The 24,987-nt window shown below is 44.2% G+C and overlaps 1 protein-coding gene across 1 annotated transcript in view; it reads right to left on the reverse strand.

Annotated features, from left to right (window-relative positions):
* Positions 1-296: 296 nt before the first annotated feature.
* BCR (BCR activator of RhoGEF and GTPase) overlaps positions 297-24,987 on the reverse strand; it is a 100,453-nt gene continuing 75,762 nt past the window's right edge. Inside the window, exons 10-23 of the mRNA XM_059863497.1 lie at positions 24,578-24,746; positions 23,178-23,297; positions 22,503-22,578; positions 21,802-21,906; positions 21,154-21,228; positions 20,484-20,581; positions 19,681-19,812; positions 12,656-12,715; positions 12,408-12,517; positions 11,457-11,596; positions 9,901-10,035; positions 9,216-9,321; positions 8,249-8,411; positions 297-7,538 (exon numbers count right to left, since the gene is read on the reverse strand). Coding sequence (XP_059719480.1) covers positions 7,449-7,538; positions 8,249-8,411; positions 9,216-9,321; positions 9,901-10,035; positions 11,457-11,596; positions 12,408-12,517; positions 12,656-12,715; positions 19,681-19,812; positions 20,484-20,581; positions 21,154-21,228; positions 21,802-21,906; positions 22,503-22,578; positions 23,178-23,297; positions 24,578-24,746 — 1,579 coding nt within the window. The 3' untranslated portion in view covers positions 297-7,448. The remainder of the gene's footprint in view (positions 7,539-8,248; positions 8,412-9,215; positions 9,322-9,900; positions 10,036-11,456; positions 11,597-12,407; positions 12,518-12,655; positions 12,716-19,680; positions 19,813-20,483; positions 20,582-21,153; positions 21,229-21,801; positions 21,907-22,502; positions 22,579-23,177; positions 23,298-24,577; positions 24,747-24,987) is intronic.

Consider the following 24,987-nt stretch of genomic DNA (forward strand, 5'->3'; position numbering starts at 1 on the left):
AAGCAGAACTCCCACAAAAGGATTCATACAGATCTGAACATGGACTGGCTTGCTCAGCTCTTTCACTACCTTCCATGTAAACTATTTCCACACATTCAAGTTGTTTCAGTTTAGTTCTCTGTATTAACCTCTACATTTTAGGTGATACAGCTTTTACCTTGTAAAACAAGAAACAGGTTTTATTTTGAAACAGCAGTGGTCAATTCCATGCCCCCAGACTCAGCTGAATGCAATTCACACATTCAGTGTAGTTAGGCCCACTTTTATCTAAATAAGACCAAAAGAACCTGACAACATAGATACAGGAGATTTTATTTAACATTGTGTACAAAGAAAGGCTACAAATGCCTTAAGACATTTTTCCCCCAAATACAGTTCTTGGATCCCTTTTTCATAACACATGTCTCAGAAAGTTAAAAAAAAAAAAATCCAAATGACAATTTTTCCCTTTCCCCTTCTCTTTGGACCTAAACTGAGAGATGTTTAGCAGTATGGTTTCAACACCTTTCCATATTAAACTATTAGGATTAGGTTTTCTTTCCCCAAAACTGAGCACTATGAGATACTGAAGCACTACCAACAGCAGGATAGAATGTCAAAAACTGACTCCCTAACACGGTAGTGTTTAAAATAATGCCAACAGTATTAGCTCTGATGAAACCCAAAATTATCCAAACAATAACAAGTTTGTCTTCTGCATCTGATAATTTAGGACTAATTATATAATTTAATTGTATTTATATTTAAATAAATAGTCTTAACTCCTTTCCTTGGAATTCTTCATGGATTATAAACACTTATAATACTAGAGATAAGAACAAACTACAGAACTTACATAGGCAAGAGAAGGCTGAGTTGTTTTGGTTTTTTTGCTGGACAGACACAGACAGGACAACATTTCAGTGTCCTGCTGTGAGATCATTTTAAATTCACTATTTCATTGAGATGCTTTTCAGTTATCCCAACACAACAACTCCTTGCCCTCTTTTTGCTACCTTGGTAATCACTCGTAGTACTCCTGAAACATTGGTCCCTGCATAGCTAAATTTAATCCAGGATTCTGCAAGTTTTGTATGTGACTGTGAAACCCAAGACAAGACTTCTTTTAGGCTGTAAGAAGCAGTAAAGAAGGCAGAGAGTTGAAAAGGCTCTTGTGGAGAAAGGACCTTTTGCTATAGCAGCTTTTACATTACCATCTACTATATATGAAATAGGTTTTAGCTATAGATTGGTTTTCAGCTATTTGTATAATCCCAAATTAGCATTGCCCCCGTTTCTTCCAAAATGGGACTAAAATAGAGGAATTTTGAGCTACTCTAGGTCAGCAGTTGATGACTTGGTTGGGTGCAGTAAGAAGGAACTCACAGCTGCCTTCTGAGCCTCATCCAGCTGGCCCAGGGAGATGGGAGGGCCCAAGCAGCAGCCAGGCCTCTGCTCACTGCTGGGCCAGACCCGCTGTGACCCTCGCCCGGGGTCATCTCCAGGAAGCTGCTGGAGCCTCCCTGCAGGCAGGAAGCTGCTTTGTACACAAGCCTGCCCTTTTGGACATCCACAGGGATATAAAATGCCATGTGGTATAAATCATTCTGCAGATTAGAGAAAAAGCTCATCCGTAGAATATCTCAGATTCTCAGAACATCCTACCACAGGGGAAAAGACCACAGCAGTTACACAAGCAAAAGCTCTAGCACAAAATAAAACTTTCTCTATTCTGGTGAACCATTTTTGACAAGAGGATTTGAACATGACTGTGATTAAGACAAAGCAGTAGAGCAAACACTTCTGCTAAGCTTGGGCACTCTGTAATTATAATAATTTCAAATATGCTTGAACAGCTGTAAATGATAGAATTTTACTTAGCTCACAATACAGCCCTGCGTGAGCCCAGAACTTTAGCACTACATAGTCCACTCTGCATAAGAAGACTGGAAATACTTGAATTATCTGCTCTGTAGCTCTGCTACAAACTGAACCTCTCAGTGTGCTATTTGCTACAGTGCAGAAAGATGTGAAGTGGTTCTGTTGGGAAAGGAAGGGTCTGTCTCACTGTGAGATGAAACATGGCAGGGGGAAAAAAATGATGTAAAAACTGCTGCATGTTTTGCAGAGGTCTCCAGCAATGCCACTGTGAGATGGTAACACAAGAGAATGAACAGTGGAGGCAAACTAGGTAATTTAGTAATTTTCCAATTCTCAAAAGGAGCATTTATTCATTTGCTTGACCCGAGAGGCATAAATCTAATGGTATGGTCACGGAAGGGAGACTCAAGGCAACACATACACTCAGGTTTGCTTTGGTCCTACTGCCCCAACCCCTCTGTCATTACAGCTGTTGTGACATTTTATCCTTCCAGCCCAAAACCAGACTTCTAGCTTTAACAACAGTTCCAACTTTGTGGTTCTAGGAGTTTAGGAGCTTTTTTCTTTCTTGTGGTCGTTTCACCTACTTTAACAAACAGGCACTATAGCTGCTGCCTCAGGGAGAAATGGTAGAGAGCAAGTGATAAGCTTTGCTTTCTTAGCACTGAACTGTGAATGTTCACTAGCAAGAAAGAGGGGTTGCAGCACATCAGAACTGTGAGGCTGCTGTAGATAAATTCCTGGCATTCCCATGTTCATGTTTATTTACTGGCAACAGAGCCTTTGCTCAGTTATCTAGGGCATGAGCCACCTTCTGTAACTCAAAATGAGAGCTTCATTCTAGTCCCAAGCAACATAACCTTGAGCAATTCCTAATTTTGCTTCCCTTTGCCATCTGTGATGGTTTCATTCCCTAATGTTTGTTAAGGAACAGTCTATTAACTGTAAGTGCTTCCTTTGTAGCTCCTGTTGATTTTAAGGGCAATCCATGCATTTAATTCTATTCAATTAGAAAGTTCACAGAACACACTTGAACATTTGTTTCATCCTAGTTCAGAATGGATAATTGCTAATACTAGTCCAAGGCTCCAGTATCTCACTTTGTACAGGCCCTGTGTTAAAGGGAGGGAATGGTACCATGTTTATTTTTCACTAATTAGCAGTAGGATAGTGTTAGCAAAGTCTGCAAAGAAAAACATCCCTGGAGCAGAAATTTAAGAGGGCATAAACAAGTGACAATCTACGAGAATCTGATTAATTTGATTGTATCTAGGAATTGCCCTTTCAGATTTTTCATCTTCAAGGAACAGAAGCAAATCCCCCCAAGTTCCTGCACAAATGTATTGGTCTTTTGTTATTACAAGTCCCTGTCATCTTGAATTAAAGTAAAAACAGAAAGGGGAAGTTTTTTTCCTAAAACATTTCCCATTTTATACTAAAACTTCCATAAGAAGAATGCCACATCTGGTAAAATTATCCCAGTAGGTGACCAAGCACTGAAACAAAAGGATTACCTAGTGAGGAATCGGAGAAGGTTGGGGTTTTGCCATCAGACTTTGAACATTTTTAAAACCACATTGGTCAGTTTATATTTTATAGACACTTGAAAGAACGGCACATTAAGGTGAATGAACACATCGTGATGCCTTCCAGTGTAACACAGGTGACAAACTAATCTGGAGATCCAGGTCTGCCTTAAGGAACAATCCATTTGTTTAAATAAACTCATAGAAAACTAACAGGAACGACCATAAAACAGTTTTAAACAGGTAAAACGAATAAACTGTAAAAATCCTGCACCTCCCATAAATATCCTCTGTGGTTCCACCAGCTCAGGGCCAACAGCACGAGGGCCGCGCGCTGCCGGAGCCGAGGCGGGCAGTGGGCACTGGCAAGGACGGGCACCCCACTGCTGGATTCTGCCCTTAGCTATACACTGAAAAATAGCAGCATTAAAATACAGCCTGAAATAGCTCAGCTACTGCCTCAACTTGTTAAAAATGTGCAAGAATAAAGAACACCAGCAGCATTTGAATGGATGTATTTCAATTTGGTTTTTGACATTTCCCTCCTATACAAAGCACACACAAACACAAAGCTGACTCTGAGCTAGTAACTGTTATTTTTTGTCCACCTTTGAAAACTTTTCCCTTCACTTACTTAACTTTTAAAAATTTTACTTAAAAACCTATTCAGTGTTAAAAAAACCCACAAGAATTTTAAGGTAGTTTCTAAATGCCAAGAAACTGATGCTTATTCCCCTCCTTAAACTGGAGAGACACAGACTATGATAATCACCTGAACTTCCTTAGCTGAAAATTTAAACATTTCAGATTCCTGTTCCTGAAAGTGACATTTGTAGAAAAGTCTCTCCAATACATCAGAAACTGAAGGAGCAAAATCTCCCAGTGCACACATAAAGGGTAACTTCTTGCTAGTTTGCTCTTGTGTTGTTTATATTGTACCATTTCACATAGAAAATTAAAGAGTTCAATTTTCTGACACAACTCAAGGGAATGTATAAGAGGAGAAATCAGAAGGCCTTTTCTGAAGCCAAGTTTTGCATTTCTCTTTTTGTCTAAGTACAATAAGGCTTATTAAAAAAAAAAAAATTAAGTCAAAACACAAAAAACCCCCTCCAAACAAACAAAAAAACCCAACCAACATCCCTGGGAAAAAAACATAAAAGCTTTTTGGAAATACTTAATTTCTGAAAACATAAGACTATTGGAAAAAAAAATGAATTGCAAAATTAAAGGAAATTCAAGAAATCAATTCTCGTATTTCAAATCAGTCCATTATTTCATCATCAGCAATATGATCCACTATCTTTTCCAGCCCAAAATTACCAGCTTTGGGGAAAACATATTCATACTTAACAGAAATAATTAATGGGTTAAGTTAAATTAACTTTTTTTCCCTGATCCACATGCCTGCATGTTAGATAACATTACATTAGAACTGAGCATTGTAATGAGAGACTGACAGCAACAACCTGTCACAGTAACCAAAGCAAAAGCAATTTTCTTATGGTTACATACTATAGATCTGTAATCTAATATTAAAATTAACTTCCTATATAAATAAAAATTAAAAAGTTGGGCAAAAGTAAATTGGCACAGTCATTATGGTATTACTTTCCAGTTTCAACACTGCAAGGAGCAGCCACAGATTGCAAACACCCAAAGGAAAAGGCTATCACCCAGCACCAGGTGTAGCTTGGCTTTTCTCCCTTTTCCATGAAGTCACCAGCAGTGCTCCTGCCTCAGGTCCATCCCCCCAGGTGGGAGCAGGCAGGAATGCAAGGATTGCTGGAGAGCTGCTGGGGAAAAGGGAGAACAAATACAGAGAAACAAGCACAGAGAATGCTTTACTGCTCTGCACCACATGGCTCAAGTCAATGGTTTTGCAGGATCGTGACCAATTTTTACCTTCAAACAGGCAAAAAATGAATATAAAAATTTAAAAATCAAAATCTTAAGCCTTCAAGTTTCCTTGCCTTCATTCCCTCCCTCCCCCAAAAAGCACTTCCTACTACAGACAGTTTTTTCTTTTTTGCGGGTTCAGAAGTTGGAATGTCGTGGAAATACATACAAGAGAGAAGGAATTTCTAGTTGTACATTACATTACAAAGAGGTTTGCTCCCAGACCTAAGGAGGGAGGGATACTAAGCAATATTAAATTCCTATAAGAATCCTTACAAAGCATGCAAAATATTGATATACTCACAAAATTGAAATTTATATTTGTTCCTCTCTGATTTCGCAACTTCACAGTACAATAATTTCTAATATTCTGCAGCAGTCAGAATTACAGTGACTACAAAATCATTTCCCTTTAATTTTATTCTATTTGCTTGAAACACTCCTTTGCTATTTTTTTTTTTAATTGAGAGTTTGCAGATCACCCATCAGAAAATGTGCAATTCAGCACAAGCGGAGTTGCTTTCTGTGTCATTTTTCTCTGCAAATGATGTTGACAACCTGACCCTACCAATCTTTCAACATCTGTCCCTCCCTCCCCTTTTTGTGCCTATCCCTTCCCTTATCTTCCAGCTGTACTTCTTGCCAGGATGATGATGGACAGATGCCACTAAATGGGTGCTGCATAGCTGGGTAGGAGTGGCAGGGGCTGGAAGAGTTTAGGACAATGACATCGCTCCCACCCCCAGGATGTTTGGCACACCTGCTTCAGAGCCAGAATACTGGCTCTGCATACCAGCAATTAGATTCTGCAGTTTCAATTCCCTGGACAAATCCTGCTGACTTTTCCACCTCTGTAGCTTCAACTGATTTAGGGAGGGAAATTCAAAATTGGTGTTTGGGCAGATCTTTTGTACTGCTAGATGGAGTTCCACAGAAATTTCTCCACTGCTCTTAATTAAAACAGAGTTGGAATTTCTGGAGAATCCACAATGCATGCTACTTGCTAGATTGTCCATAAAGTACATTCTGGCATTTTTTCAGAGTGTTTGTATCTATCAGAAAAAGACTCTTGTAGAAACAATGTACAAAGCCTCCAAAAATTCAAGTGTCAAAAGAAAAAGGTGTTCTGATAAAAGTCTGGAGTAAGCAGCCAGCCAAACTGAGAGCTGTTGATTTTTTTTTTTTTTTTAATCCACAAATTCTTTAATTACTTTTGCAGAGATAATGTGTTTTCTTTGGAGTGTTGGATATCAATAGTGTTCCCAATTAATTTTCATTAAGTTTGGTGGGGTATAAGGAATTTAGCAATCCTTCCTGGATAATAGTGCCCCTGCTTTTATAAGCAAATGAACAACAGAATCACTAACTGTTATTCTCCCTGCCTCTCTTTCATTTACTGTATTTATTTATTTAATTTTGTTGAGTCTGCCTCAACCCAACAAAACCCATCAGAAGTGCAACATAGGCAAGAGCAGGGCATCTCCTTCCCTGGGGTGTACAAACATTTCTATGGGAAGGGCTGGGTGAGCCAAAAAACCATACAAACAAAATAAAAAGCCCAGCCCCCAACCAGACAACAGTTCTAGCTGTACATTAAACTCTTTGATTTCTTTAGAACCATATTCAAATCAAGACTTGAATTTCTGTGGAGAGAATTTTAGATCCCAGACCCTTCTCTTCTCCTTCCTCTTGCAAAGCAATGCTATTTTTGTGGCCTCAAACAGTACTTGAAAAACAGCAGTTATTAAAGACACAGTTGTGATATATCCTTTACGTCCCCTCTCCCAAAAAGGGGTGTCCTATCAAGTGGTCCAGTAGAAATCTTGAAGTTTCTTTATGATAAATTAAATCCATAAAATGAGGAATACCTTCTGTCACATTCCTAACAAGAATAATCACCACATTCTGTGGTGCATTTGTCCAAGTGTCTATTGCTCCTTCTAGTGGAGATTCCGCACAGCTCCATCTCTGGTCAGTTCTGGTTCTACCAGCACAAGGAGGTTTTTCTCCATTCTCTCCAGCTTGTAACAAACTGCAGAAGCACTGAGGGCCAGAATTCCCCAGCACAGGAACAGGCCAGTCTGAGGAAACACCAGTCATCTTCTTCCCAGGGTGACAGAGTTATGCCAAAAGCAGTTTGTGTCCTGTTGGTACCGCAGGCACCTACACCTCTGTAGAAAAGAGAATGCTTTGCCTCTTGCTGTCTGGGGTAGGGATAGTCTCTAGTTGCAGGAAGTACAGAAGAACTTGAACCTGGAAAGAGAAATGACAAAGTAATACTAAATCCCTGTAAAAATTAATTCTCATCCTGGCTATTTGAGAGCTGGTGACACAGCTCTCTCTGGGACATCTAGCAGCTGTGTATTTAATATGCTGTAGAACAGCAGTAGAAAAAGTAGAACTTGACATGCTTCAGAGATGCTTTTTTTAGATTCCAGGCGGAAAAATCATGCTGGAGGTTCCAGCACTGAAAAAGTTAAGTCTAGAATTTGCCATTATTCAATGGAGAAATACAAACCAGTCTGACTCAGTGACACAGACTCTACAGGCTCCGTGCTCCAATCCTCTGCCTTCAAAGGCAGCAGTGGCCAAAGAATTTTGTTGTGCATCAGTGAAGATGGTTTAAGTGCTGAGGAGTATTGTGGAAACACTGCCAATTCTTTTATCCCAGGCCAGCAGCATGGTGCTGGGACATAGCTCCCCAGAAACTCTTTCCATGCAGGAGCACACACACAGACATTCCTTCATGAAAAACCATATTTTTACAGGTGCACGTTGACCTGCCTGAAGGAACACTGTTCTACAGACAGTCTAAAATGTCTGTGTGAGGGCAAAAGTCGTTTTATGTTCACCAAAAAAATGACCATGAAAACCCAGCGGGGTCACTGAGCCAGGCCTGCCGCAGGACTGTGCTTTCCCAGAAAGTGTCTTCACAAGTTGGAATGGCACATTCAGGATTTTACCTGGGACATGACTTCTAGTGACCAGCTGTCAGTCATGGTGATGGGCTGGGTTGGGTTAGCAGGGATTTTACTGTCCTTCTCCGAAGGTCTGAGCAGTGTTGGTCCAAAGACAGTGGCAAGATTATGCAGGGACATCTTGTTGACACTTTCCCTCTCAGCAACCCTGGGAGAAGAAACAATGCACAAGGCAGACCTTCATAAATATCTGAGTTTTATAAATGAGAAACTGAGGCACAAAGTTTAAAAAATTTGCCCAAGGGCAGAAAAGTCTGCAGCAGAAACACAACTAAAGCCCAGATTTCCTGGATTTTAATCCAGACTCTCAATCACAAAATGATCTTTCATGTCTCCGGGGACAGTCTCTGGTATGTGCAACACACTTATGCAAATCAACACATTGGGCAAGCATTAAGCCAGCTTACTGCATTAATGTCAAATGCATGGCAATACTTTTCAACAGGTACAACCATATTACAAAGCCATATACAAAATCAGAAAACTTGACTACAAAAGGAACTGACAACTGCAGTTAGGCAAAGTGCTGGAATTTAAAAAATAGATCATGCTGGATTTCAGACACCTTCTGAGACAAGGTTCCCTAGACCTTAAATATAGGTAAATCTTCATGGTTTGTACAAAAACCTTTCCTGGTCTGTGTATCCAGATGCAGGTGCAGTCTCAGTGACATTGCAGCAGAAATTTGCATTTGCGATAGATAAGCCCTGACTCTTTTGTTACTCTTTTCCTCCAGTCCTAATCCTTTTTCAGTATGAGTGGAAATGGAATTCAGGATTTACTACCTCACTAACTGAGTATGAGACAATAGTTATCTGATGAACATTCCCAGCAGATCAGCAAATACTTCCTCATTTCTGTGATTCAGCAGGTATTTAAAGAAAAGGCTTCACTTTTCAAAATAGCCAATGCTTTACACATTAAATGCATTTCTGAAGGAACCACATATTACCTTTTTAAATGGTCCAGAAGGAAAAGGAATGTCACAAGGTTGGGTTCTGGAAGTGATAGCAACAGATTCAACATACAGCTCTCCTTTGCAACAGGATCTGAAAGTGCTACAAGACAGAGAACAAGACATCACCACAGGCAGCGAGTGCCAATCTGACTGACTGAGCCATGTCCCAGAACAGCCAATAAGGATGGTCCCAAAAGGACTGTGACTACATCATTATAGGCCGGAAGGTCAGAGTTGCACATCAATACCCCACAACATCTCGTTCCTTTATTTCACAAATGCATTAAGAATCCTTTTCTCTCTTTTTCAAAGCAGTTCAAATGCTTTGAGGCTTTCAATCATTGATGTTTTTCTCTGCATCAAGATAAGATGAGGTACATATCCCCCTCCCCTCCAAAGGGGCCTTCCCTGAAGCCTGCCTGGGCAGTGAGTGTGCAGGGCCCCAGCAGGCAGGCTGGCATTCTGTCCTGAACCTGTCCTTCTGCAGCTTGCAGAACAGCATGGCAGGTGCCCAAACTGCACCACGTGGGAAGGCACTGTCGTTCTGAGCTCCATTGCACTCCCCTCACAGCCTGTTCCAGCTTTTGTCCAACACTCTAAGTCCAGGTTTTATGATGCTTTAAGAGCAGCATCCTACGGAAGAGTGTCCATTACCAGGGGCTCTTTGTGCTGCACCTACCGATGCCTTCAGCAAAGTTGGGGTACAGCTCATCTGTGAAGAGGGGCTCTGGCAGCTCCCGGAAGTACAGCTTGAGGGTGCCTGCAATGGCATTAACGTCCATCTCACTCATCATCACTGACACATCCTTGTTATCTGCAAGAGGGGAGAGTAGAGGAAGGGTAAAGGAACTGCTGGCCTTGCATTTACTCTTTCCCTCGCTTTGGGTCTGTTTATCTTTCGTCTCTGCCCAAATAGCTGGGAGTTTTCCTGTTTACATTTCTCTGGATTAAATGAGCAACCTTCCAGCTGAGAAGCACTGTACAAATGACTGCAAACACTTCATTGCTTTACATCAAGCCAGGGAACCTCACCCTCCCAGGGCTAGCTGTGCTGTGCCAGCATACCTGGCCTGATCTGAACAAGGCCTACTTGACTGTATTTATATGCATTTCAACTTTTACTACTGACAGCAGTTGTTATTCCAATTCCCTGCCTCTAACAGCTTAGACTAAGAGTTTCTGAGAGTCTCTAACTCCTCACTCAGTGTAGCTAAGGCAATTCAGGGTTTATATTTCCATTTTGTTACTATTAAGAACAACAAAACCAGCCCCTCTCCCTCAACTAAACACCAATCAGCATTGGTTTCATAAGCAGTGTAAGTCAGTATTTCACAGAAATGAAAAAAGTTGTTTTTCAAACTGTGAAAGACCCTTACTTGCACTAGCAGTGACTCATCAGTGGTTTTTAATATCTTAGGGTGATTGAAAAAAAAAGCACGAAGGAAATTTCACTTGAAACTGAAGGAAAAGTGCAGGGAGGGTGAATTTGGGTGTCTGGCACAGATCTTGTGACTGTTGGAGTGTGGCTTGAACAGTTCTTGGACCAACACATGGAAGCTGGAAGTAGGAAAAAATTTCACTTTTTGTACCTCAGCAATTTGGAAGCATGTCACCCGCCTGATCTCAGGTGCCTTTTGGGACATACAGGCCACTCTTTGAAATGTAGCACCAGAAAGGAGCCTTTTTCTGCTCAAGATCAAAGAGAGCTTTGCAAAGGTTGCTCAAAGTGATCTAATTTTCTAAGCCTGTGCACATCAGTCCAGATGGGACTAGAGTTAGGGAGAGAAGTCCTGACCACCCAACCCCAGTTTCATAAATACCCCTCCTAGTTCTAAGGAACATTGGCTTTCACAAAACATTCTTTATTTTAAGGACTTCTATTAATTTAGACACCTCACAATAGTTAAGAAATTATGACTTCTGATTGCTGATGTTTTCCCCCAGAGAGGTGTCTGCCATTTACAAAGATTTGGGAAGGTAGGTAAAGCCATCATTTCATCTCTGCTGGGAAGAATAAAAAAGCACAGTTTGGTACAAGGATCCATCCTGTTTTATGTCTTGCATTATATCAGTAAATAAAATATGCAGACAGGGTTAAAAATATTTTCCTTGAGTGAGAATCTCCACTTAGTGCTTCTTGGGCAACATAAGATTAAAAATAGCAGCACAGCCACCTGACAGGGAGCTCAGGCAGGTTCTCAGAGAGCAAAGGGGAAATCAGACACGGATACTTACTGACATCAAAGGCAGCTTTCAAAGCCTGGATGTCGGTTGCGACTCCAGAGACGCGGTAGATGCCCACCTCCTCCATCCCGCGCCGCTCGATCTCCTCCACGCACTGCCGCACGATGTACGGCACCTTCGACCTCTCCCTCCTGAAGGGAGCCAGACAGCAGAGCTCAGTTCAGCCCAGCCCCTCCGTGCCTGTTCCCCAGCCAGCCAGGATGGCTCCAAGCACCCTGACATTTCCCTGGGCAAACCTCTTCTGGAAAATGGAGCTGTAGGAAGTCTGAGCAGGCAGTCAGGACTGAGCTGAAAAACTCCTTTAAAAACTCCTTTTCTGTTTCAGCCTTGCTCTGGCTGTTCTGCAGCTTCCCTGAGCACTTGAGCTCTTGGCCAGGTCCCACTGCCCCTGGAGCCTGTGACACTCCCCAGGTAATTAGAGGAGTCCCAAACAGCCCTTGGATACATAGCAACTCTGTTGCTTTCAAACTGATGCAATTCCATGGGGAGGAAATACCACACTTCCCAAACCATACAACAGAACAAACAGGCTTCTGCTGGCAAATGATTCATGACAAAAGATCAGGGGTTAAAATAATACAATGGGATCCAAAGACCTTGAACATTTTTGATTATGGAAAGGAAACATCACTGTTCAGTGGCTCTGGAAATTTGTGACCATGTCAGCTAACTACAGAGAAGGCAAGTGCAAGGGGGATTTCCGGAATTCAGAGGAGTGATAGGCTGTCAGTAAACAGCCTCTCTGCACACTGTTTTTTATCTCTGCAAAAAAAGAAATCTCAGAGATTTTAAAGCATCTCCAGTCTGCAGCCACATGTACACTCCTACACTAGTGGAGCAGGCCGGACTGCCAAACCCCTCAAGGGGACACAGGCAGGTGCACCCCACTGGCCAGCTGTCTTCCTGAAACACAATGGGGAGAAACATGACCCATCAGCTCACTTGGTGACAATAGCAATCTTGACCCCAAACACGCCCGTCTGCTTGCGGGACGGCATCCTCTTCAGGCTGAACTCCCGACTGGTGAACTTCACTGACAGCTTCACTTCCACCTGAACCACAGAGAACAGCTGTTACTTTTTTAACTATTTCTTTTATTTTCTTTTGTTTTTCATGCTGCAATGAAGAGCAATGAAATAAAGCCCACAGGAGGTACAGAAGCAGAGCTAATTTCTGTTTGCCACACTTACCCCATTCATTGAGATGACTGTGCGCTGCCAATCTTTGTCCTGCAGTGCCTGCGGGTCCAGCTGGAAAACAGAAGTTACCCATGAGCTAGGAACAGACTTCAGAGAAACCAGCTAGCCTGGAAGGCTTCTGCATGTGAGCAGAGCACAATCACTTTTACCTTGTTATTTCTTTTCCATAAGAAAACCTATGGAACACTCCAAAGTTTCCCTGGTTTCAGGGAAAGCAGGTTTTGGATATTGTGCAGTTCTCTAAACAGGGCTGATGAGGGTTCATACCCATGGAAAACCCAGCAAAATGAGAGCAGTGTCTGCTCAACAATAAAGGCAACCTCAGGGAGCACAACCAGTATTTGAATCTGCTGAGAAATCATGGAAAGCTGTGCTTCAAACAGCCTATTCCTTTTCATTTCTATTTGAGCACAGAGGCAGGAAGAACATCAGACCCTGCTATTGCAAGCACTCATTAAACAGAAACAAGTTCCAATCTCTCCTTTTCAGCTTTGCTTAATATCTTGAGTGGACAGTTGTGAGGCTGGGGAGCACCTGACTTAAGTGCTAGAATGTCACCCAGCAATTCCACTACTGCCTTGGGAGAGCCCAAACACATCTGAAGGCCTGAGGAGTGGCACACCAGGGAGACTGGCAAGAGAGAGGAGGAGCTCTCTGCCTGGGGGCTTGATCAGCCATTAGAGCCAGCCAAAGCAAGAATTCAGTGTCTCCTGAGACAGCTTTGTAACACTTTGCTCTTGAACACAGAGGCACGGTAAGACCAGGAGGAGGCAACTGCAGCAAACTCTGTTTTGAGTTTACTGCTGTCAGCAAACAGGCAGTCATAACCAGAGCTGCTTTGCAGCACAGCTCCCCCCTCTCACAGAGCTCTGTGCAGGGCCAGAGAGCTCTGGCAGGGGAGGGAAATGCTGGAACAATGGCAGCTACAGGAAATTCTGGGAGAGCTTAGACATGGTCATGGTCGCACTCAGATCATCAACAGAGCAGCCCAGTGCTGCTGACAGCTACTGAGACGAGCCCCCACCTAACCCTTCCCCAGTCCCCAAAGAAAGGCAAGCAGCAGAGAGCAAAGCTCCTCCCTGCTTCCTCCCACTGCAGGGACCCCAAGCAGCAACAGAACAAGCGAGGCCAACCTTATCCCTGCGCGCTCTGTTACGGACGTGAGCCCACAGCGGCATGCTGCCAGCACACACATGCTTCCCTGTCGAATTGGACCGGCTCCTGTAGGTGCAACGCTGGCAGAAATTCCTGAAGAGCCCTTGTAAGGAATTGTCAGTAACCAGCAGCTCCCACATTTTGGGATTGTGCAAAGGATGGGCAGCAGTGCTTGGCTTCAGTGCCTCAGCGACCCCAAACCCAGCACTGCTCGCCAAGGGGGTTTGCTTTTAACTCCGGCGGAACAGATCCGCCCCGCCCGCGGGGCTGGCCAAGGGCCCTACGAGCTGGCCAGTTTCTAGGCTGTTCTACCCTGAACTTCCGTGCTGGAAGCTTGATTTCTTTCAACAACTGAATTCTTTCCCAGAATCAAGAGGAAACCATTTCTGAAGTGTCTGGTTTCCTATGAGGAGCAACCATGCTAAGTATTCCTGAAAGCTTGATCTCCAGCTCTGAGGAGTCATCTGGTTAAGCTGCCAAAATGGCCCTGCTGATGGACACAGTCACAACAAATCTTCTTGCTGGGAACCAGTTTTCCATATGCTTTTAGAATGGAGTCACTGAGTGTATTATTTATAGCAGGGAGTTATATTATTTATAGTTTAAGACTAAAAGGGAAAGAGGGTTTGAATATTTGCCAAAAACTTCAAAGGAAGAGTCCAGCAGAATCCAGTTATGGTTTATTTAAGCTAACAGGTATTACTGGGTATGTCTCAGTAATGACCAGGGAATTCCTGCCATGGCACAAAACAAAATCAAGTAAATAGCTGTTAAAAATGAAAGCATCCTCCTTTCTCTCAAAAGTAACTTTGACACTGCTACAAAGAACAAGGAGAAGCAGAGTGCTGGAACTGAGAACTCACAAAGACTTTTCCTTGCTGGGTTACTGCTGGGGCTGAGCCAGGACTATGAGTAAACCTCCACGTACCTGCTGCTGCCTCTTGCTCCCTTGTTTCTGAACTCTCCTGCAGAGCTGGCAGGACCCCTGCACTCCCTCCTACTGCTGACTCCTGCTGGAAAATGCCTTGTACTGAATGGGGACAGCCAGGGACAGCAGGCACCAGGGCTGGCTGACCCAGCCAACCCTGCATAAATCACTGGCAATGGCAACAGTAATTAAGGGGGAAAAAACCCAAACTCCTCCAAGGTGCTTTTTAAATAACAAAGCAAAATGATGGAAGCTATAAAAAGAGCAAAGCTTGAATAAACTCTCAGCAACATTGAGTGAGACAGGAAGATCAGGTCTAACAGTCTGATAAGTCACAGCAGGACATAACAGAGTCAACAGGAAACCAAGAACTGTCACTGGGACTTCAATCAAGCTTCAGTCGTGGTCCCAAGAGATGACTGACCTTCTGAGACCAGCAAGAGCAACAGAGGGAAAGGACAGCTGGAGCAGGCAGGGAGAGAGCACACTGAGGACAATGAGCTAGCAAGAGTGATGCTCCCCCAGCACAGAGGACAAATGGGGCCATGCTGTCTTCTGGCCTGATTTGGAGATCAGTGACCTGAAAGAAGGAACACTGAGTAGAAGAATGCAATCCACAGCCAGCATGGCAAAGGGAGGCAGCTCTGAGCAAGCCGTGCCAGCTCAGGCAGGGGAGGCACTGTGCAGCTGCTGCCTCTGCATTTGACAGTGGAATTTACTGCTCCTCTGCACAGTTCCTCCAAACTGTTGCTTGGTTTGAGTGACCTGTCCCATCTCCATTGAAGCAGAGCCACTGTGTTGTTTCCATGCTCTGTGCAAATAGGACAGACCTGCTAAAACCTTCACAGACTGCACTGCATGGCCTTCTTTGCACAGCCCTCACCAAAAGCTCATGCTGAACAGGAAAATACAAACCAACCACTCTGTCTGTTTGCTGCTCCCTCCAGTCCCTTGTGACCTTTGCTATTTGCAGTGGCAAGCTACAGCCCCAAAGTCACTAATGAATCAAGCCAACACCTCTCTGTATCCTGCCCAAAACACAACAGAACAAAGCAGCTCAGCACCACAGGGGTTTCTGAGTGCAGGTCTCTGGCCCTTGTAGCAGCTCAGCACTGAATTCAGACAGGGAACAGCAGTCAGGAAAGGCTGAGTGCACAGCAGTGTGCTGAGAACTGGAAAAAGGCAAACTGGGGATGCTGCTCTGGCAAGTGCAAGCCAGGCACTAGGAAGGGTGTCTATGCTCTGCCCTAGGAAACCACCACAGAGAGTTTGATCATGGTTTCTTTTTCCCCAGAGAGAAGAGAAAACATGCAGAAGGAGGGAAAAACAAAGAAGCCTCAGTGGAAATGAAAGAGCATGGACTGTGCAACATTAAGGTTAGTGTTTTATATATACAGTACATTCACACTACTTCTTCCCTTTTTTAAATTTCCCAGGCAACTTTACACTCCATCAATTTTGAACTGTAACTAATGTGACATACATGTTGTCAGAGCCTCACTGCTGCTGGGAACTCCCAGTCCTGCCATAACCCCATTCTTCTCACAGCTCCCCACTGACAGGTTAATCTTTCCCACCATCACCCTTTAGGCATGACCCATTGCCTTCTTCATTTCCCCCCTATTTTCATTGCTGGGACAATGTTCTGCTTCAGCAAACTGTTTAAACAAGCTCGAGTGAGTAAAAGGTTTCCAAGTTAACACTTGGGAGGTACAGCATGGGACAATCTGGTTTACATGGAAAACAACTTAATGCCTGAAATAGCCATGGGCACTGCTATGAGACATCCCAGATAATTAAGATAAGAGTAATTGTTCTGCAAGGCAGCAGGGAATGGTGCTGCTCCACAGAATGAGTGAGCTAAGGTCACATCCTCCCTGATTTTCCAGCACTGCTGTGAGGGAGAAGGAAATATTTAGCTTGAGCTGATCATGCAGAAAAAGAAAACAGCAAAGGAAATGGCATTTCTAGGAGGCACCAGTGGGAGGAGCTGGATCACAGAGTGAGGTGTCACTTCACTCACTCAACAGTTCCCAGGTCCAGGCTGGTCCTGCTGACAAATGTACCCAATGGTGCAGTCTCAACACCAAACAAAAGGCTGCTGCACTCCAAACATGGGGATGTGTCTGCCACATGAAGTGCAAAATTCAAAGGGCCAGCCAAGGACCAAAGATGGACTGCAAGGTAACAACCCAAAGAAAAGCCCAGGGTGCTCACAATGAGAGGGGCTTATGGCCACAGCTGAACTAAGCCTCACATTTCCTCCATCATGTGATGTCCATTCTGTCCTCCTCCAGCTCCCCCAGTAATTGCAGTTTCACAGTGTACTCAGGAATAGTTTCTCATGCCTGAGGTGCACAGAAGCCCCCAGCCATGTGTGCCAGTCAGTTCAACACTGCACACCCAGCACTGCTCTGGTCAGGACTTCACTCCTACATTTACAGGAGGTTCTCCTACACTAAAACCTCATGGGTTTATGTTTCAGAGATAAAAAACTTGCAGACTGGCAGGAAAGAAGCAGCTCTTGCATCTGGCTGTAAAAATAGACAAATAAAATATTCCATAGGAAAAGAAAGTATGAGCAATGGGAGCTATTAAAATTGCTGCCCATTCCTGGAAACTTGTGACATGGACCAATTTCCAGCCTTCCTTCCTTCACTGCCATCATGTAACGGAGAGATTTAATAAACATTTTTACAGCCAAAACAGTCCCAGTCTCCTTGATTGTCTTCATCACTGAGGCTCAGTATTTGGTGAGTCAGAATTCCCAGTAGTGGGAAGTTGCATATTTACAATAAGACATGGCTTAACAATACAGTGCAATTTGGCCAGCAGAGAAAATTCTCTGCTTTTATCAACAGGAGGATGCAGACACGACTCTTCATGTTCCCAGAGTTTTTAAATAAAGGAATTTATGAAACAGAAATCCTCACCCAACCTCACAGACCTTGCCATTAGACAGACAAACTTAGGTTAAATAATGACAGTGCAACAACAAATCAGAAACCCAGGATAAACTACAAATTCTGAGGTAAACAAAATTTGATATAAAAGCACCTGGGAGAACAGCCAACCTTCAGGCTGTAATCAGATTTTGTTGTTGCATTATTACGGTTTCTTAATAGAGAAATGGTGTTTACTTCAAAAATAGAACTAAACCAAAATCAAAACCTTTAACAATTTTTATCAATCCAAAACCTTACCAGACTGTCATATGACTTCTCTTTGATTCAATACTGTTTGAAATCCACGATAGGACAGAAATCACTGAAAATAAAGGGGTTATTCTGGCAATTCATCAAGTTTCTTTATAAATTGCAAAGGGGATTTACAGAAATCAGAAGAGCTTTTGCATGTGCTTTTTATGATATAACAGAATGCAGCATTTGTACATTGATTAAAAACATTCCAATTGATTTTTTTTAACCTTCCTACTGTCTAGGTTTCTCTACAAGAATCAAGATGCAATTAATATTTAACTGCCATCAAAGAATATTTTATTTACTAAAGTATAAAATATATTTACAGAATATACAATTGCTGTGCATAAAAATGCCCATGGCAGTGAGAAGGAAAAAAATTGCCAAAAATGTGGAAGATTTTATTTGTTTTTTTATACTCTTTCTATGTAACATATTTGTAGAATTTAGCAGGTCAGTGATTTCAGGGTTCTCTGTTATGAGCACACAAATCTCCAGGGCATTTCAGGGCTGAAGACTTGCTCTTTTGTAGTTGCTCAGCTCTGTGGAAAACAGCCTTTGTTAGCTGAAAGGACACAGGGATTTCTGGTCAGCTGAGACACACACACAGCAGCAGCCTGTGCTGGCATTTATTGATCTGCACACCAGCTCCCTTCCAAATCCCACCATGCATCTGAGACAAAAGCTCTCTCCCAAAACAGGAGACAGGGAAGAAGAGGCCTCACCAAAGTCATTTAGGCAGTGAACCCTGCCAGAGCAAAGGTGGGATGTGATCCCACAGGCCACCCTCACCCTGAGCTGCTTCTGCAATCCCACCAATGGCCTTGGCCTGCATGACCATCACTGCAGTGATGGCAGGGAAAGCTGTCATCCACAGGGAGATGAACAGCCAGACCTAAATGGAGGGGAACTGGTGAGATCTTTAAACATGGCAGAAAGGAAAAGGTATCTGGGAAGGGTCCCTGTTCTCTTCAACAGCCACTCCAACACAAAGAATGTGTCCTCTGAGCAGGCATTTAAACACCCTCCTAAAGTTGTGGACAGACAGTGCAACAAACTAGAACAGGATGGGGGACATATGTTCCCCATGTTTTCCTCCACACAAGGCCTGATTTCTCCTACATCCAGCTTTACTGCTCTGTCACACAGCAGCTCCCCAAGAGCAGCAGCCCTTTGCAATCATCACCTCCCCCACTGCATTAGACATCTGCCACACAAAGTGTCCCAGGCCAACTCCCAGCAGTGGAAATGTTCCTCAGATGCTGTCATGGACACCACACTCTGGGCATGGCAGTCACTAGGACAGGCAGGCTGTCCCAGGGCCTGGCCAACACACCCATCAACCTCCAGCACACACAGATGGCAGCCTATGTGCACATGATTTACAGAGTAGAGAGAATATTCTTGCATTCTCCTGTCACAAATGAAGCATCCTCACCAGTGCCCAGGGGCACTTCCTATACAGTGGTGTGGAAGTTTTGAAGTTAATGGGCAAAGGAGAGATCAAAACAAGCAGCTATTCCATGGAGCAGGCATAGAGCACACAGCAAGAGGGACAAAGCTGCTGATTTCCTGCCTGTGAATCACACTGTGTACCTCACTATCTGAGGGAAAAATCTTCAGTGCTGAGACAGTCAGAAGGCAGAAAAAACTTCTGTGGCGAACAGCAGGATTCAAAAGTCCTGTGATGTTTTGCAGTAAGGGTGTCAGGAACAAGCTGAGCATAGTCTTACCTGGATCTGTCCTTTCCCCATGATGCGATCTGTGCTCTCTCCATCCTCTTTGGTGAGCTTGGTTTTGTTGTAGCACTTTTCATAGCACAGAATCCGCAGTGTCTGGGAGCCCTCCAGCTCAATCTCAAACTCCTGCAGGGCACCAGGAAAGGAAAGAGCAATGGCTCCATCACAACAGGACACCAGTCTCAGAATAATCAATACAGTCTCTTTAATACCCATCAGAAGAACACTTAATGACTGGCCAAAACTTCCTCCCTACAGAAACTGATCTAGAAAAAAGCTGAAATTGTATTTTGTACCTATAACGCGGTCACATTGCAGACTAAGATGGTTCACGCCCTAGTCAGGTTTCACAGGTCTCAGCAAAGCATTATTCAAAGACACAAATTTGCTCACCTTCCATGTAAGAAGTTGTGCTCACCAGCAGGTCTGAGTTGGCTGTAAACAGGCAAAATGTCTATAGCTAATTCCTCCCCCTCTCAACAAATAAACAAAACCATCTCCTTCAACATATTTTTACTTGTGTCTTTAAAAAAATTGTCAAGCATGCATCTGTTTAAAAGATGAAACGCTGGACAAGACACATTTGTATCAAATTGTTTAACTACCACTAATCCAAGAGAAAATCTTCTGCAAGCCCTGAGGGCCAAATGAACCTGGCAGAAAAGTGTTTTCTGAGAAGCAGATGTACAGGACAAGTGCTGAGCATGCAGCAACCTCCTTCATTGGCAGATCTTCTGCCCGTCATGTGTTGATGTTTGGTACACTGAACAAGTGAAATCAAGAAAAATCCAACCTACCTCGTTCCAGTTGGGCTCTGTGGTGTCTCTGTAAACTCTAGTTTTGGCCTTGTTCACAAAATACCCAAAAGAATCCACCTCTAACGTGCAATACAAATCTGAGGAGGGGAGACAAGGAAGACAAAAACTTCAAAAAAATATCTAGAATCTCCTAACTTGCAATAATCACTTGCACAAGGTGCCTTCATTTCCATCTTCTCTCTATTAGTATCAATAACACCATCCCATACAAATCTCATCACCTTGATCAGCCCAGCTGTCCTTAAGAAGCTCTGTCACACCTTTTTTGATCCTTCTGTCAAGTCGTTCCCCTGGATTTTAACACTACTTTCTTCCCAACAAAAATTCTGGATGCCAGAGAACACCTTTCATTCTTTCATTGTAAAACAAAATACAGCTGAAAGAATTAAGGATAAGGGCTGACTTGTTTCTAGAACAGCTGGGTAATCAGCAAACACTGCTTAAAACCTCAAACAGAGTAGGCCTAACAATAAAAGCTGTGTGCTCAATCCCTGATGCTGATCTTTTTGAGAGTTAAGAGTAGAACTTCAGTTCCCCAAAACACCTCTCCTCCTCACCATCACCACAGATGCTGCAATCCAGCTGTCCCAGCACATGGCTTATCCACCCCCTGTCAGTACCTCCTGTGTGTCCCAGAACTGCAACTCACTTGAGCTTTGCTTGAATCCTGTGGCAGAGTGGACAATGACATTCAGGAATCCATAGAGACCTGGGGATTCATCATCTGTACAAAAACCCAAGGGATTTTGTTACATAGACAGTGGAGCCAAGAGTGAGAGTGATGAGACTGATATTACACAGAGGGTGAACTGTCCCCAAGGATGGCAGGAGCAAGTAACAACCACTTCAGCAATCCAAGAGACTGTTCCACAGCTGGCACCTGTAATACCTTCTGACACTGGGGGGCTTTTACAGTGACAGTTCTAGGATCAGCAAGACAGCACGGAAGAAATTCAAAGGAGAAAAAGTAAATTATAGAGGCTAAGTCTACATTAGCAGATTAAGTAGTAATTTAGGATGGCCCCTGACACAATTTTGGCCAACTAGTGTTATTCCAAAGGATTCTCAGACACAGCTCAAAGCTGTCCCAGGCTAGGACTCCACCAGGCGCTCCAATATCTTGCACAACAGCTGCATGCAAGGACCATTTAATTGCTGATTAATGTATACTGCAGGATGCCTGCAACCTGTAGCAAAAGGGAACAGTAAGAGCAGTTCTAGGGGAAAGCACAAAATCAGGCAGGGGGAGAGTTCCACTGCAGCTGCGCCATGTGAAAGCAAAACCCAAAGGCCTTACCTTCCTTATTGATAGTGAGGGGAATGTTGTGCACTGTCTGAAGCTTCACACAGGAGTTTGTCAGCATCTGGAGCTCCACCGATGTGAGTGAGAAGCTTTTAAAGCCTGCCAAGGAGATTGAAAGAGGGAGGAGTTAAAATTCCAAGGAGAGGCTGGATGCATGACCCCTCATCCTGGGCACACAGGGGATAGTGCCCCCTGGGCACTGCTCAGCAGCAGCACTGAGGTGCTCAGGGCAGTACTGCTGCTGCTGCTGGCAGCTCTGCTGCTAATATTGAGTTACTCTCCCAAGTCTCAGGATGGTTCATCACATGAAACAGAGGGGTTCTTAGTTCCTTGCAAAGTAAAAAACACCACGCCATAAAAGTAACTGAAGTTCTCTTGAATGGAGCCAGTGGAAAGGGTGCAGCTCTTCCCCCCTGGAATTCCCTGGAATTGCATTGAGCTCTGATCTTAAGGGTAAATGGGAGAATCTCTACACTACACACATTTACCTACTAACTGCTCTCTCTACACCTTCCTCACATGTTGCTGCAGCAGAAATTCCCCAAACAGCCTCAGGCAGGAGACATCCATATTGTGCTCTGGATTTCAACACAGATCTGTGTTTTGGCAGGGAAGCCTGTCCCACACCTCATCCTCTGGAGCCCTGCTCTCTTAAGATCACAGTATTGCACCAATGACAGCTGAGGGATACTCACATTTCTTCTGCTGTTCCCGGATATTCTCCCTCCACTCTGCCCTTTCATAGTCCGATGAAATGAGGAATGTGTAACTCTACCCAGGAACACAGAAGAAAATAGGGTATGCATTAGTCTGATGCACCAGAGGGAAGGGCCTGCCTGCTCCCACCCTCCCCCAGAGCAAATTGCTGGACAGACTGTTCTGCTGGCACTCCTGCCACTCATCCTGCATCACATCTCTGTCAAGACAGGCTGGCCTCTGGCAACGTGCCCATGGTACCACCATGGACGGTCAGAGCTCACAGAATCCCACCCTGCCAGGGGCACCTGTGGCCCTGCAGCAGCTCCCATGGCAGCTTGTGCTATTCCTCACAATAGGAGTTCAGCTGCACCAGGAATGCCAAAAGCCTCCAGCACAGGCCTAGACACCAATGAAGCAGTGGCATGCTGCACCAGGACTGGTGCTGAGACAGGGGACTCACTTCTATGGTTATTAAATGCTGGTCTTGAATACAAATTAGTCACAGCCTGATAGGATGCCATCATAACCTTTAGCACAGCAAGGGTGAGGTGGCTGCTGCTTGGGAAGTGCTTTGAGGACACAGAGTAGAGGCCACAAAGCCCTTGCTGTGCAGGAGCACTGCAGTCACAGACACAAGCCCCCAGGATCTCTGGCCCTGAGGGTGCTCTCACCTTGCCGTTGCGATTGTGCACCCGGAAGGCCATGCTGGGAGACATCAGCAGGAGGAGGGATTCCTGCTCCGACAGCTTCTTTTTCAACCTCTCAATGACCTTGCTGCCTTTATTGGCTCTCTGAAGGGTGTGGGAGAGAGGGAGCAGAGGACATGTGTTATTCTTCATATCTGCCCCCATTTACACAAACTGCTATTTTGAAATCCACAGTCTCTACCCTGTGAGTAGGTAAATGGCCCCAGAGCAGGAGAAATGCTGTCAATAGGATCCACAGGACTCACAGCTGCTCAGAAGGGTGTTATTTGCACAATCTCTATGCACGGACTGGGCTCTGTTCCCCGATTCCAGCTGTCCCAGCTGAAGTGCAGAGCTGTGTGGCCACTGTCCCAGCTGTACCCTGTATTTTCTGTTCCAGAGGCTGCAGTAGCATCATGTCACTGGGCAGCCATAGCACTGCCAGGTCCTCCAAGTGTCCTTAACTAAGGAGACTCTAAGGAACTTCTGTAGAAGCTGCCTAGAACTCTCCCACTCACCACCCGCTGATCCATTTTCATCAGAAGTCTGCTAAAAATACAGTTTTCCCTGGATAAAATCCAGTACCAAACCCAGCCATGTGTATTGTTTAGCACTGATGCACCAAAGCACAAACCTTAGACACCTGCAGCTGGTGAGTAAACAGCTTCCACAATTCTTCCTAATATCTCACTTTTGCCAGGAAGCCCTCTTTGAAAGCCAGCCAGGGCTGTGAGGCAGAAGCATGTTCTTTGGAAATGTGGGGAATAACCTTCCCACAGCATGATCCATGTTATTCATATCCTGCCCTACATACCAACAGTGTTCAAACTCTTATTTCTCTTTTAGGCTCCAGGAAGGTTTGGGATCTAACAGCTCTCAAAAACATATCTTCCAAGCAAAGAGAAGCCTGGGCCAGGACACCATGTCCATGTCTGACTGTCAGCATAATTGCTGTTTTCTATGCATTTGCTGCTGCTTTGACATCAGTGAAGTAGGAAAAAGCTTGAAAGGCATAACTGAGCCTGCTAAAATTCAAGAGTATATGGCTTCTGACCAAAATCACTGGCAGGATTATAATTTAACAGCCAGAAATTGGCAAATAACACTCCCAGTCCTTTTCATGTCTGCAGCACGAGATCCCTGCCCTCCACATGGATGCTCATAGGAATAGAGGAGCTGCTGGGTACAACCACAGGGTCTTTTTGTCTCTGCCTCCTCACAGGGCAGCATCACCTAGGCTGTGCACTCAGATGAGCAAAGCCCCTGCTGAACAGCCTGCTGCAGCCTGGCTCCCCACACTGTGCAGCCCTGGGAGAGCTGCCCCCAGCACCTCCTCTGAGCACAGACCTGTGTCTGCATTGCCCTGGGGCGCTCAACTCCTTTACCTTTTCCCGCTGGATGTCGTTCTTGATCTGGGATATCTTGATCTTCATGGCATCCAGCTCCTCATCAGGTACCAGTGGGATATTGGGCACTGCCTCAGACTCATCCACCATTTGGAAGCTGAGGTCAGTGAGTGGGATGTACCACTTGCAGTCATATTGTTGGCTTTTTCTGAAAGGCAGGAGGTCCAAACCTTTTACTGCTGCTGGTGTTTGGCAACACCCAGTCCTTCCCACAAGCTCTTCCCTGCTACATCTATCTGCAGAAGATGCAGATACTGGCCCAACTTTACTGTGATTCCCATATGGAAAAAATCTGGCAACAGGCTGCTTTTCAGCAAGACAGCCTAGCAGGGCTGGTACAGCACATAAAAAGGCAACTCATTTTGTTATCTAGCTCTTTTCATCCTAAG

The sequence above is a fragment of the Haemorhous mexicanus genome, chromosome 19 (assembly GCF_027477595.1).
Source record: "Haemorhous mexicanus isolate bHaeMex1 chromosome 19, bHaeMex1.pri, whole genome shotgun sequence".
Taxonomy (NCBI): Eukaryota; Metazoa; Chordata; class Aves; order Passeriformes; family Fringillidae; genus Haemorhous; species Haemorhous mexicanus.